We start from the raw sequence: 13,928 nt of genomic DNA on the forward strand, positions 1-13,928 counted from the left end.
GCTCGGTTTCGTTTTCCCTTCTTCCAGAAGCGAAACTTGGCACCGAGATGCGCTGTTTTCCTTCTGCTGCCTGCCCCACCCGTGACTCCAGAGTCCCCGCGCTCCAGAGCCGCTTCTTGGCCACGGCCGCCGCAGAACCGCCGGCTGCCCGGTGCTGGGAGCGGATTTGAGCACCTCTGGGTTTGAGTGGGTCTAGCACCTAGGACCCCTTTTGGTGTGTGAGGTCTCAGTGACTTTGGCTCTTGTCGTTAAACTCGTGTAGCAGGGGGAAAACTGGGCTTGTATAACTGCACTGCACCTTTGTCAGGCATTCAAGAGCTCCTTTAAGTTTGAACAGTTTTGCACGGAAGAGCAACCTAAGTGAGGGAGCTGATGACTTCAGATACATGAAAAGAAAGTAATTGCAGGTTCTTTAATTCATGGTCTCCAATAATGCTCCTCAAGCAAAGCTGCTGCACAAAGTTGAGCACATGGTTAGCCTTAACAGCAGGAACAGTTGGCAGCCTGAGGTGAGACGCTGGTGGCTGCTCATTCACGGTAACACCAGGAGAGACTAGGACAAAGCTGCCAGTTTCCATATTCCTCAATTCCTTGGTGGTACAACAGGTGCTTCTGGAGAAGGAGCCCCTCCATGATAATACTGGTTGCTATCTTCAGTCTTCCAGTGTGTCCAGACACACCAACACCATGAATTTTCAGCCTCACTTCATCTTCAGTCAGCCTGTCCTCACTCTTGTGTGGGCTGTTTAACGTTGCCACTACTGCCAAGGTACAGTCATACTCAAATCTTAACACCTTCCACCTGCGTGTTGTCAATGCCCTAAAATGGAGCTTCCCTCACTTCCACTGACCAGCCAGAACTGTTGATGTAGCCAAGCAGCCTTGTTCTCATGTTCCCTTCTTTTTATTTCCCTTTTTTCCCCTGCAAAAAAAAAGGGGTAGAACTATCCTGCAATTTTCATGGGAAACGAAACCTGCTTGTGAATAAGAAGTGTTAATTAAGCCTGTCATTGGCTATTGTCAAATTCCCGTTATCTTTCCTTCACTTTCCTGGAGGTGATCTACTGGCTGAATGTGTGGATCAGCAAAAATCATTTTGAACAGTTTTTATTGTTTGAACAGTTTTTATTGTTGTCTCTATCAGCTGTTGCTTGCTGGAGCAAGTTCATACTAGTAGGGCAGGATGAGAAACTTCTTGCTGTGTCTGGCTCCAGTAATGCCCCCTCACAAAGGTATTGCTGCAGCGTGATGTGAAACATCTCACTTCTGAGGCTTTCCAAAATGGTCTCAGAGGCTGTCGGCAGAGATTATTCCAGCAGGAGTTAACTATGTGCCCTTCCAGTTCCTTGAGGTTTATGTAAGACACAAGATTAAGGATAAAAGCAGGCTGTTCTAATAAATAAAGAGTCTGTTGATCACAAACTTGAAAATATGATTGGAAAGAAAGGTGGACAAGACAATGCAAATTTAAACTGAAATCTGACATTGGAGTTGCTCACTGGTAGCTTCAATGTTTCAATTAATTTGGAGAATTCTGACATGCCCTGTTTCCTCCTCACTCCATACATCCTTTCTGTTGCATGGTAGGAACCCTATTTCATTTGTTACCTTCTCTGGCCTCAATTCAAATTCCTTTCTGTCCTCATTCATAACCCTTGCTCATGTCAATGCAGGTGCAGGAACTACAGCCTTTCTCTCTTCTTTGAGGTGGAATGTTCATGACTAGCCCTGAGCTTGTTTCTTAGTACCTCAGCTGGCCAGAAAAATTAGGTTCAAAATCATTAATTTCAAAAGTTGGTAAAGAATCCTTGATGATTATCAATGTCTCTTGACACAAAAATTACATCTGATACCCAAACACTCCAAAAACATGTCAGAAAAATATTGCTCAATAAATCAGAAAATGAAAACATTAGCATTTTTGGTCATCATGCTTTACTGTAAAGCCTCTCAAAGTAAACCCCGACCAGGATGCGCCCCCTACATATACACAAGTCCCAGCAGCATCAAGAAGGACATTCACATTTTACATCCCAAACTGTGTTAGCTCACAGGCTCTATGGTGAGGCCACAAGAAAACACAAATGTGCATTTTTATGCACAAGCTTTGAATCTACAAGAAATATTGCAAGCAAGAACTATAATGGAATTTTCTGTCCTGATGCTTTCTGGAAGAACTTCAGATAAGCAAGAATAAATATTCTTTGAAAATTGTAGGAAGTATGATTCCTTCCTCTAGCTTCCTCCAGAAGTCATCTTACAGTGGCACAATGGAGTCCCAGTAATAAAAATGTTTCTGTTTTCCAAATTTGTATCTAAAAACCCTTTAAGGATTAATATAATTTTTCAAAAAATATTGAATATTGTTATTAATGGTGTACTAGATAATAAGTATACAACTAGCATGGAAGAATCCAAATGGATAAACATAGATAATGCTCTTGTGCCTAGTTGCTAGGAAAGCAACAATCTTTAAAACAACTATATAATATTTATTAAATTAATATAATTTTATATTTGAAATAAATGTATTGCTTTCTCCAGAGTGGCCATTTGGCAGTTCCAGTCAGACAGTATTTTGTTAGGCAAACCAAACTACTGATACAAACCAGTAACATACAAAAGGCTAAAGGAGGAGTCATATCACATCACCTGGAAGGACCAGAAACAGTCCAAGGACAACCAGGAAACTCATGCAAATCATGCAACGGCAGATCAATTTTAGCATTTGGTAAATGTATTCTTGCTCTAGTCTCATCTGGAAACTATCTCTTTCTCATTGCATCTGCAGCCCTATAAATGCAAATCTGTCAAGGACCTTGTACTTAGAGTGACTCAGCTCTCCTTGGGATGAAAAAATCCAAGGGTAAATTACCAAACAGAAAGCTCAAACCCACAAGCAATTAAGTTATGAAAGACATATGAAACACACAATATGAATATAGATACAGATTAGGCACATTTGAAAGAAGTCCACCATGGGCCCTTAATAGTGTATATGTGATTTCCCATTCAGGAAGCATTAAAAAGATGGTTTATACGATCTAGGAAAAGATCATAGACTTTTAGAATGATAGAATACCAGGTTGGAAGGGACCTCAAGGATTGTTTGATTGTTTCTTGACAAAAGTATGTTGAGAGAAGGATTCTTCTGCTCCTTTCCATAGCCTTCCTCAAACATCTGGCAGGGGCCACTGTCATGGGCAGAAGGATGAGGAATCTCTCTTGGCCTGACACTATACTGACTTCTGTATTCTTATGGTCTTATCTTCAAATCTTTTTATTTCCTGGAGGGCTCTTTATCGATATTATTTAAAGTTTATTCTGCATTAAAAGAGAAGTTTTATTTGCATGTATTCTATGTACCTACATATTTTATGGGCCTTTGATTTAAGTTTTTCCTGCCTGTGTATCAGACAGCTATTTACAGGACTGGACACTTTGCTATATTTTTAAGTTACAGGCTAATTAATTTCCGTGGTTTGGTTTTGGTTGTTTTTCTCTTTTTCCACTTTGTGTGGATCAAATTTTTTTGAATATACATATGGCCTTTTGTTGTCTCTGTATCTCACCCCTATAGCTCTATGTAAGCACAGTGGACACTCAAAGATGTAAAAATGCTCCTGAACAGTGTTTTGTACATAATTAGCACATTTTTTCTTCAACATTTCCTCACAACATACAGAGGAAAAAGTTATAAAGGTCCTTGAAAAGAGGCTGAAAAAGTCATACTGTCTCCACTGATTTTAAATACGACAAAACATCTTGGGCATAAAAAGACAACTCTCTTTTCCTATATTTTTACTTAAATCCTGAAAGAGGGTACTTTACAGTAATTAGGCAGGAGAACAGGCATGCCTTTTATGAATGATCTCATAAGCATAATATAAATGAAGGAATCACCACCAGCTTGGTTCAGGAATGATTGTAAGAAGGTTATATCAAGGCAATGAGATGGGAAAAGGGAAACAGAAAATGAAAGTGCTTTCCATTTGTTCAGCAGAGAGGGGAAAGGCAACAATAGCATTGGAGGAAAAAAAAAAGCCAAAAAAAAAAAAAAAAACCCCCCACCCCAACCCAAAAAAAAAAAAAAAAAAAAAAAAAACCAAAACCAAAACCAAAAAAAAAAAAAAAAAAAAAAAAAACCAAAAAAAAAAAAAAAAAAATACAAAATATAACAACAGAAGAGAAAGAAGCTGAGAGGTCAGTGAGGGAAATGGCTAGCTTTACAAGTGCTTTTGAAACGAAACTTGGCTGCAAGTCAGCTGGACCTCAAGCAAACAAATGAACAGAAAAGTGGCAGGTAAGTTTCAGTATAGATAAAGGTGAGGCAGTGCAAATCCAAAAGAGTCATCGAAACCCTGTGTACCTGATGCTGAGCTCAGCAGTGGCACTTGTGCTCAGGAAGGACGTCTTAGTCTCTGTTGCTTCTCCTCTGAAATCAAAGGCTCTGCTGGAGGCAGCAGAGAAGAAAGTCAACTTAAAGCTTAGTATCACCCAGAAACAAAGTAGATTGCATTACTCTGCTGGTCTGTGAAACTTTGGTAAGTGTAACCAAACCCTGACTAGTAGTCCAGTTCAGGTCTCCACACCTTGGCAGGACCTTACAGTTAAAGAAGTCATCCTTGTTTCTAACTGATCAAGAGGATGAAGCAGCTGCCTTACCAGGGGATGGAGGCTGTAATTTCTGACATGAAAAAAACTGAAGGAGAAATCTGAGTGATCTTTAAAAAATCCTGTAGGTAATAAATAAACTGAATGTTGAACTGTTATTCACCAAAATCAGTAATATTATCAGAAGGGGCATTTGTTAAAATAAGGACGCGAGTTTAAAACTTATGAAATTTTTATGCAACAGTAGCATTGCTGGAACTGGGACCACAGGGGTTTGTGGAGGTAGACTGTATCACATTTAGCCAACTCCAAGAGTCCATAACAGATCCTGAAAGATGAGGATGTACCGTTTAACATTCCCAATTCAGTGTGGAGGCTGAAGGAGCACAAGGACTAGGAGAAGGGACCACGGACAAGACAGGCACATACAGCATGTCATTCTGCCAGACAAAATATTGGCTGAGAAGAGCCCCTACTCTTAATCAGTGCATATTATTATGGTCTTAAAAATATCTATTGGCTTCTTGTATAATGAACCATGTTTTACCCTGTGTCTTCTGGTATCCATACCCAGATGGCATAGCCATCTCTGAGTGGCAGTTCTCCAACTATTCAAAAAGAGAAGCTTTCTACAGAGATGCAGGTTCTCCAATATTTTTAAGATATATCTTCTGAAAACTCAAAAACTACGTTTTAGGCAATGTTAGTCATAGCAGCTGTCATGAGACTAAGTCTGTGCTATTGCTATTTGCAGTGTTCTTGGTTCCTGCATCTGAGCTGATGAAAGCTGAAATTGGCCATTGCAAAAGTGCTTGAAAAATGAAAACAGGCTTCTAATAATCCAGTTTACTCCCAAAATTATTTGTGTCTGTTCGTCTTGTTATCAAGGTACTGAATTACCAAATAATGGGTCAAGTTACTGATATGCCTGACAGCCCGGTGCTGCTTGGGCACTGCAACTCAACAAAGTAGTTCACCTTGGCTTAGGACTTGTTTGTCATTTTGGGCCAGTCCTAATCAGTGGAGCATATTTGCACTTCTAGTTTTTTTAATCTTTTCTTTTTTTTTTTTTTTTTTTTTTTTTTTTTAGAAGATCGCCCGGATTCAGCCACGAGAGCCCGTGGGAATGTCGCCCTATATTGCTGGCGGGCGGGCAGGCCGGATCCCGAAGCTGGGACCTTCCATCCCGTGATTGCCGGATCCCGAGCTGGGACCTTCCATCCCGTGATTGCTGGCGCCCGTCCGCGCACAGACCCCGCGGGACCGAACCCGTGCAACCCGGTGCCAGTGACGCGGGGCGGGGAAGGCAGAAGGGCGTTCCGACGAGCTGCCCCTTGTTCCGAGGAGCTTTCCCGGCCGGACGGGCCAGTTTCGTTTCCCGCTGGCTCCTCCTCCGCCTCCGCCCGGCCCCTCCGCTCTGCCGCTGGCCCGGCTCGCTGCTCTCTGCTCCCGGCTCCCGGCTCGCTGCTCCCGGCTCCCGGCTCCCGGCTCCCGGCGATGCTGGGGCGCTGCGCCCCGGGCTCACCGGGCCCCCGGCCCGTGGTCCGCGCCCTGCCGCCCTCCGCCAGCGCGCTCCGCCAGCGCCTGCGCCAGGTCAGCGCCGCGGGTGCGGAGCCCGCCTTTGGCTCTGCAGCGCCGTGGGGCGGGCGGGTGCAGGGGAACGAGGGGTAATCGTTTCAAACGAAGGGAGGGCAGGTTCTGACCAGATGTAAGGAAGAAGTTTTTTACGTCTGGAGGGTGGTGGAACACCGGCATAGGTTTCCCAGAGAGGTGATGGGTGCTCCATCTCTTGAAACACTCCAGGTCAGGCGGGACAGGGCTCTAAGAGACCTGGTCTAATTTAGGATGGTCCAGTGCGCTGCATGGGGGCTGGACTAGATGGTCTTTAAAGGTCCCTTCCGACCCAAGGCATTCTGTGATCTCTCCTTGCAGTGTGCAGAACGGATCCCAGAGGCTGAAGCAGTACTCGACCTGCTGGAGAAATGCCCAGAGCACCAAAAGAAGGGAGGTTTTCCCGTCATTGTTTTTGAGGGGCTGGATGCCACTGGTAAGAGCAACGTGTGGTTGAAGAACCACAGATGAGAAATTGTTGAAAGGAGCCACTGCTATGGTTTTTTTTCTAGGCATAAGGCTTTAAAAAATTTTCGGAAACCTGTGACAGATGTGGAATTAATAATTACAAATGCCATGCTGTCTTCTCTTACTTGTAAAAGATTAGTGTATGCTAATATACATTCAGTAGTTTAATTCCTTACCTATGCAAATTAAAGAATACAGAGTGGAGTATTGAAAATTAAATTTCTTGTGCAGATGATGAAACATACTTTAAATGGAGAGTTTTCAAATAAATGAACTAAGCTAGTGGTAGTCTGGGGAACTGCCAGCAGTTTGTCTAAGAGAAATATTATTTGCTTCTGACTAACTTTGTTTTCTGACTTGTCAGTTAAAGAGACCTGAAGTTCCTTATAAAAAGAAGGAACTGGATGACAAGCATGGCAATATTCACATAAATTGCAACCGACAAAAATATTATAAATTAATAGATATAGAGAAATTGCCATGCACCTAATGCATTTAAGGGAGTGAAAACTGAAAGCTGGCTAAAGGAAGGGCTGGAATGCCCAGAGAGCAGGAAGGGAAATAATAATTCCTGCAACCAGACTCAGAATCATTTTCTGGAAATGGAAACTTATGGACTGGAAACATAAGGACTGGAAACCTTATGACAAGATGCTCGGATTACATATTCAGATATCAGAACCTGTACTCCACATGAACAGACAGGAGCGTTTTTCAGTTTTTAAAACTCAGGTGTATCTGGTAAATAATATAATGAACGTTTCCTTCTGTAAATGAAATGCAGGCAAAACCACAGTGACCCAGGCTGTTAAGGACACCCTGAATGGCGTTCTGCTGCGGTCCCCACCAGCCTGCATCAGCCAGTGGAGGACTGTGTTTGATGATGAGCCAACACCTGTTAAAAGAGCATTTTATGCTGCAGGCAACTACATACTGGCTTCAGAGATAGCGAAAGCATCCACTCAGGCACCTGTGATCATAGACAGGTTTGTCTATTTAAGAAGCCCTCTTATGTCAGTGCCATTATACAGTTGTTCAGTGTTGCAAGCAGTCAGCGATCATCTCTGTGTTTCTTCAGGGGTTTTGTTTTGGGTTTTTGTAGTTTGTTTAGTTTTTTTGCAGAGAGTCAGATAAATATTATATCTTTTAAATAGTAACACTTATAATAAAATAGGGAACTTAAATCAGTGTAATACTCATAACTATCTTTAGGACACATGAAAATTGTTATGTCTTCAGTTAGGAATAGTGAAGGCACAGATTGTGCATCCTGAGCTAAACCAGTGTTTTGTGACAAACCAGAGGAGACTGTGGGCTGCTGGTCATGGCTGTCTCTAAGATGTGTCTCAGATATGGGTGGATTGGAATGACTGAATTTTAGGTGGACTTACTCTTTGTGAATTTAAACACAGAGATATACTTCCCACTTTTTTGGGTTTGTTTCTTATTTCTGGTTTTCACTAACTGTGTAGGCAGATTATGATATTGTTATGATTACTGCTCATAAAAATGTCTAGATGTACTTTGAACCCTCTGCTTATTTCAGTAGGTGTACTGTAACCTCCTGCTGCAACACACACAGACACACATGCACACATACGTTGTTTGCATGTGAGTGCTATTTTCAGCCAGCCCCGAATCCACTGAAATCTATCAAACACAGTGCCTTGTAGTTGGGAGAATGTTAAATGCAAGTGAAATTAGTAATATTAGTAATGCTTGTGTTCATTCACGTGTTTGTGGAGACTGCATGTTCTCTACCTCTCTCTGCAAATCTATTGCATTAAGTAGGATGGGAACCACAAAAAAGGGCACTCAAAGTAAAGGATTTTGAGATATATTGTAACTCTTCTTTGATCCATCTCAATATATGAGGAGACTTTCTTTTGATAGGAGTATCTGAAACAGTCTCTACATAATGTTTTAATTAATAGTTCACATTAACTCTGAATAGTGCACTGACTATTATGTTAAGAAATAATGGATAGCACAGAACTGTTATTTGGATTTCACTTCAAAGCCATGGTGTCACCTATCTCATCATTATTGACTTGTTGTTATAATTCCAACTGTCTCCTATATTACTGAAGAATTAATGTTCTCTTTTAAATTTCTCTCCCTCCATTTTGTATTTTCCTGACAGATACTGGCACAGCACAGCTGCCTATGCAATTGCTACTGAAACAAGTGGGAAAGTCCAGGATCTTCCACCAGCTCAAGATGAGGTGTATCAGTGGCCTGACGATCTGCTTAAACCTGATCTTGTTCTTCTCCTGACTGTTGACCCTGAAGAACGAGTCCGGAGGCTTCAGCATCGGGGGCTGGAGAAAACAAAGGAGGAAGCTGAGCTGGAAGCTAACAGCTTGTTTCGCCAAAGGTAATTCCTTTAATGGGGAATAAGAGGCTGGAGGCAATCTTGGATCCTGTGGGATCAATAACAAATGTGCCTCTCACATTATTGGGACAAGAATTTCCACAAGAATTTCCTTTGTATAAGCTTTTGTTTGGTTTTGGTGTTTTTTTGGAAAGAATGCATGGCTGTCGGGGAAGGTAAATTCTCTCACTTCTAACTGAAATTATTAAGCAGATGTATAGTTTAATTGTAAAAGAGCTTTGAGTTAAAATACTTTTGCTTTGCTGCTTTTATTTTCACATCTTTCTCAGTGAGGTCATACAGGAGATGGACTTATGAGTTCCAGAACTGGGAGGTAAGAAGTTGAAACACACAGATTCCCCAGGAAATTCTGGAATTGAGCTCCATATTAAGAGAGAGAATAAAATTTAAACATCCTGTTGTAGATGTCTTTAGCTGTACAAAGTGTTTCAGGTACCAGCATACTCAATACATTCAATGGAGCCTTCAAAGTGATTCTTCTCACCACTTGTTTGGAGCTCGGTGATCTAAACTTAAGTATCTAAAGCCTTTTGATATCAGATGTGATACAGAACCTGTGGACACTTCCTGGGCTAGGAACTGGAAGCTAAATGAGATAGTCCAGACCATCTCAAGCAGTACTAGGTACATTAATTTAAGCAACTGAATGGCACCCTAGGTATCCTGCTTCAGGATGTGCTGAATTGCTGTCTAGGCTCTGCCAAATGTATTGATTAGATCATCTTTGTCTAAGATGGAAACTCAGAAGTGGCTATAATTTGTAAAGCCAAAGTGGCTTTACAAAGGGGAGATTCTGCCTGACAAATTCAACATTGCTGAATGGGGCAGAGCAGCTGATGACATCTACCTGGATTTCTGGAAAATGTTTGACAGTGTCCCACATGACATCCTCATCTTCATATTGGAGAGATGTGGATTTGATTGATGGACCGTTCAGTGAATGAGTTGTGGTCAATGGCTTACTGTCCACATGGGTGCCCCTGGCTTACTGTCTACAGTGATGACCCCAGGGGACACCACACCAATGACAAGTGGTGTTCCCTGGGGTCACTACTGGGGCTGATACTATTCAGCATCTTTTTGGTGACATGGACAGTGGAAGTGAGTGCACCCTCAGCGGATCTGCTGACAAGACCAAGCTGTGTGGTGCAGTGGACATACTGGAGGGAAGGGATGCCATTCAGAAGAACACGGACAGGCCTGAGAAACCTCATGAAATTCAACAAGGGGAAGGACAATGTCCTACACCTGGGTCGTGGCAGTCCTGAGCACATCTACAGGTTGGATGGAGAAGTGATTGCAAGTGCCTGCAGAGAAAGACTTGAGGGCGATGGTTGATGAAAATCTCATCATGAGCTGGCAATGTGCACTCACAGCCCAGAATGCCAACTGTGCCCTGGGCTGCATCTGTGCACCATGGCCAGCAGGTTGAAGGAGGGGATTCTCCTTCTATACATTGCTCTTGTGAGACCCCACTTGCAGTGCTGAGTCCAGTTTTGAGTCCAGTGTCCCTAACATAAGAAGGACATGGAATTCTTGGAGCAAGCTCAGAGGAGGATCACAAAGTTGATGAGAGAACTGGAGCACCTCCTCTGCAAAGACAGACTGAGAAAGGGGGTGCTGTTCAGCTTGGAAAAGAGAAGGTTGAGTGGACACCTCATAGCAACCTTCCAGTATCTGAAGGTGCGTACAGGGAAGCCTACAGGGAAGAGAGGGACTCTTTGTCAGGAACTGTAGAGGTTCAAGGAGAACAAGGAGTAATGGATACAGATGGAAAGAGCGAAAATTTAGGTTACCTATTAGGAAGAAATTTTTAACTGTGAGGATGGTGAGATACTGAAACAGGTTGCCCAGAGATGCTGTTGATGCCCCAACTCTGGCAGTGTTCAAAGTCAGGTTGGGTAAGGCCTTAAGCAGCCTGGTCTGGTGAGAAGTATCCCTGCCCATAGTAAGGGGATTGGGACTAGATGATCTTTAAGGTTCATTCCAGCCACTTAACATTCTATGATTCTGTGGTTGCTTAATTTTGACAGGAACTCTGTGTGAACACACAGGTCATATAGTGGGACCTGCCAAGGGATGAGTTAGCTAGGGAACATACTGCCATTTAAGCATCTTTTACATTTTAATCCTGTTTCTGCATATTCGTGTCAGAAAGCTTTTAGTTATTTCTCTCTGTTTATTATGTCAATCTGAATATAGGAACATCCAGAATCTTCCTTGATTTGTCTTGTGACTTCTGTCCTGAATGGCATTATGGGACAATAGACAATAATATTCACATCCTCATTCACACCCTCAAAGACTAAATGTGGGAGGGTTCTGCATTATGCTTATAGCCTAAGTGAGGAGGTTTTCATCCTGTATTTTGTCCTGTTATTCATCTGGTTAGTTGATCAGAGGAAGGGGTTGAATGATATGTCAACTCTGTAATCTAGTGAGTCAAAGCTGAGATCAGTCAATGAGCACAACTACACAATGCACTGCCATATAGTTCAGAGATGCCTTAGCAGAAACTGAAAAAAATTAATTCAGGTGCTAGAAGCAGGCTGTCCACTCTACTGCTATACAAAACTGTATCCAGTGATAATCTGTGAAGAAAGAAATACTTTATGCCATGCCTTGTTAATATGGTTGGAGCTCTAGGAATCAATGTCAAGGAAACTACATGGTTTGAGATTTACATTCTAATAGTTACTAATGGTTTATTGCTCTTTGCAGGAGATTTCATTCTTAACTTCATATTAGATTTTCTATCCTCTGCCTCTGCAGTGCGAGTGCTGTCTTCTGAGACTGATGACTCATTTCATGTCATATCCCTGCATTTTGAAGTTTAATTTCTCTTGTTTTGTTTTTAGAGTTGAAGAGTCATACAGAAGGATGGTGAATCCTGCATGCCAAGAGGTTGATGCCAGCCCCTCCAAGGAAGAGGTTCTCAAGACTGTTCTACAAGTAATTAAGAAACACTGTGCTTTTTGAAAGCAACTTTTGTTTGTAGTAGCACTTAAAAGATATTTTTTATTGCCCCACTGTTTTGGTACCTGAAAATGTACAGTGATGTGTTTTGTCTCACAGAAATACTGAACATGGTTTTATTCTGTCAACAGTAATCTGTGCAGGTTATCTGTTTTGTGGTTGCTACTCTACTTTTCTGAATAAGGCAAAATGCTACTCACGTCATTCAGCATTCTTCGTAAAGAAACAAACATACTACAGTCATGCATGAAGTGCCTCAGAGCGCCTTCTGACACCAAGACGTTTTGAGATGCTATCATGTTGTTGCATCTTCATCACCAGGAGAACCTATTCCCCAATCCATTGTGTACCAAAATTTTCTGCACTGCATCAGGAGCATTAGATGCCCAAGGAGAGGCTGAAAAATCATCAGCACTAAAACCATAAAGTGATTATAACGTTTAGGAACAGAAAATCCAGTGCCCAGTGTTGGGGTTTTTTTTGGAATAGATGATGAGCAGCTGTTACTGTGATGGGCATCCTGGAAAAACAAAATGTGTTGTAAATGAGTGCCAGTAAACACCAAGGGCTCTAAGTAATAAAGTCCAAGCCTGTTTATATACTCAAATGAAATATCAGTTATTTTCAGAGGGAAACCAGACAATGCCAGCAAATAAGAGACAGAGATCTGAGGACAACCTGAAATTAAAAACTTATAAATGATCACTAAAATATTTTTTACAAAACTTTTTCTTTATCCTATTAATATTTTTTAATGAGAATTAGTATTCTTTTGAGAGAATGCGAAATGAAAAACTGCAGAGATTCTGAGCAATGGGAATGATTGCACTTTTTCAGCTCATCTGTTCTTTCTTGTGTGGGTGTTTGAACAGGTTGAATGTGAACATAGGCTACATCAAGACTTCAGGTCTGCAAAAGCTTATTTTTATGTACATTAGTTTAACCATTGTTACTTCTAAGCGTAAAACTAAACATATGGATAAGCCTTTGTGATGTCAGAAATAAAGCTGTAGTTCCAGGAAAAAAAAAAACTCTTAAAATGTAAATTTGATTTAAAACACTTTTACTTACTTTCCTGTTTTAAGCAAGTGCAATTATCAATTAATATGTCTTCTAAATAAAAACATACTATGTTTTTATGTTTTAGTTCCTATGTCCAGTCTGTATATGCAAGGTGATAGAAAGAAAATCTTCTAAAAATACATTTTATTTATGCACTGTTTAATGGTTTTGAGTATGTTATTAATATGTTGTATAAATTATACATTCTATAAATTTGTAAATTCTAGTAATAGATGCTGTTTTGTATATTATTTGTATTTCAGCAGCCTTTGGATTTGCCATACATGCAGACTGAAAATGCACACTTGTAGATGCTCCAATTATTTTAGAAATTATAAAGCATTCAGGTACTCAGTCCTGGATAGAGGAAATTCTTATATAGAAGACACTACTGCATATGAATGATCAGGGTGCAAATATGTGCCTGTCCTAAATACTGTGTAGCCTTAACTTGTCCAGGTAAAAGATCATGTGGCCTGAGAAACTCCACTTGTCCTTTCTCCTTATGCAGATTTGCACATGAAGCCAGACTTTCTGGGTTTTGATGCTGGGTTCTTAGAAGTGTAGGTTCATGTTTGAAATGGTGCTGATAATATATATCTGCAAAAATTGACATCAGACATTATCAATTACACACATGCAGAATATATTCATAGTCTAAATTGTTCTATAGCCCAAAGCTACTGATGCAGACTAGGAGAACAGCAAAGCAAGGTACACAAAACAAGCATTCCCTTTCTCAAATCTTTGTTAGAATTAAAGGTCTGCTAGTAGCTTTGTGCCACATGCAGGATGTTAATGT

At 41.2% G+C, this 13,928-nt stretch overlaps 1 protein-coding gene across 1 annotated transcript; it reads left to right on the top strand.

Moving 5' to 3' along the window:
- Positions 1 to 419: 419 nt before the first annotated feature.
- Positions 420 to 13,207, top strand: CMPK2 (cytidine/uridine monophosphate kinase 2). The gene is made up of 6 exons (XM_041477899.1): positions 420 to 537; positions 5,705 to 6,207; positions 6,547 to 6,661; positions 7,478 to 7,679; positions 8,837 to 9,070; positions 11,947 to 13,207. Exons 1-6 carry the CDS (start codon positions 420 to 422, stop codon positions 12,065 to 12,067), a joined length of 1,293 nt encoding a protein of 430 aa, XP_041333833.1. The 3' UTR covers positions 12,068 to 13,207.
- Positions 13,208 to 13,928: the final 721 nt, after the last annotated feature.

Source organism: Pyrgilauda ruficollis, unplaced genomic scaffold, assembly GCF_017590135.1.
Source record: "Pyrgilauda ruficollis isolate IOZ18807 unplaced genomic scaffold, ASM1759013v1 scaffold42, whole genome shotgun sequence".
NCBI classification, from domain to species: domain Eukaryota; kingdom Metazoa; phylum Chordata; class Aves; order Passeriformes; family Passeridae; genus Pyrgilauda; species Pyrgilauda ruficollis.

Coding starts and splice junctions, on each gene's coding strand:
- CMPK2 (XM_041477899.1), top strand. CDS start 420: ATGGTCTCCAATAATGCTCCTCAAGCAAAGCTGCTGCACAAAGTTGAG. Junction 6,208..6,546: donor TCCGCCAGCGCCTGCGCCAG/GTCAGCGCCGCG, acceptor CTCTCCTTGCAG/TGTGCAGAACGGATCCCAGA. Junction 6,662..7,477: donor TGAGGGGCTGGATGCCACTG/GTAAGAGCAACG, acceptor AATGAAATGCAG/GCAAAACCACAGTGACCCAG.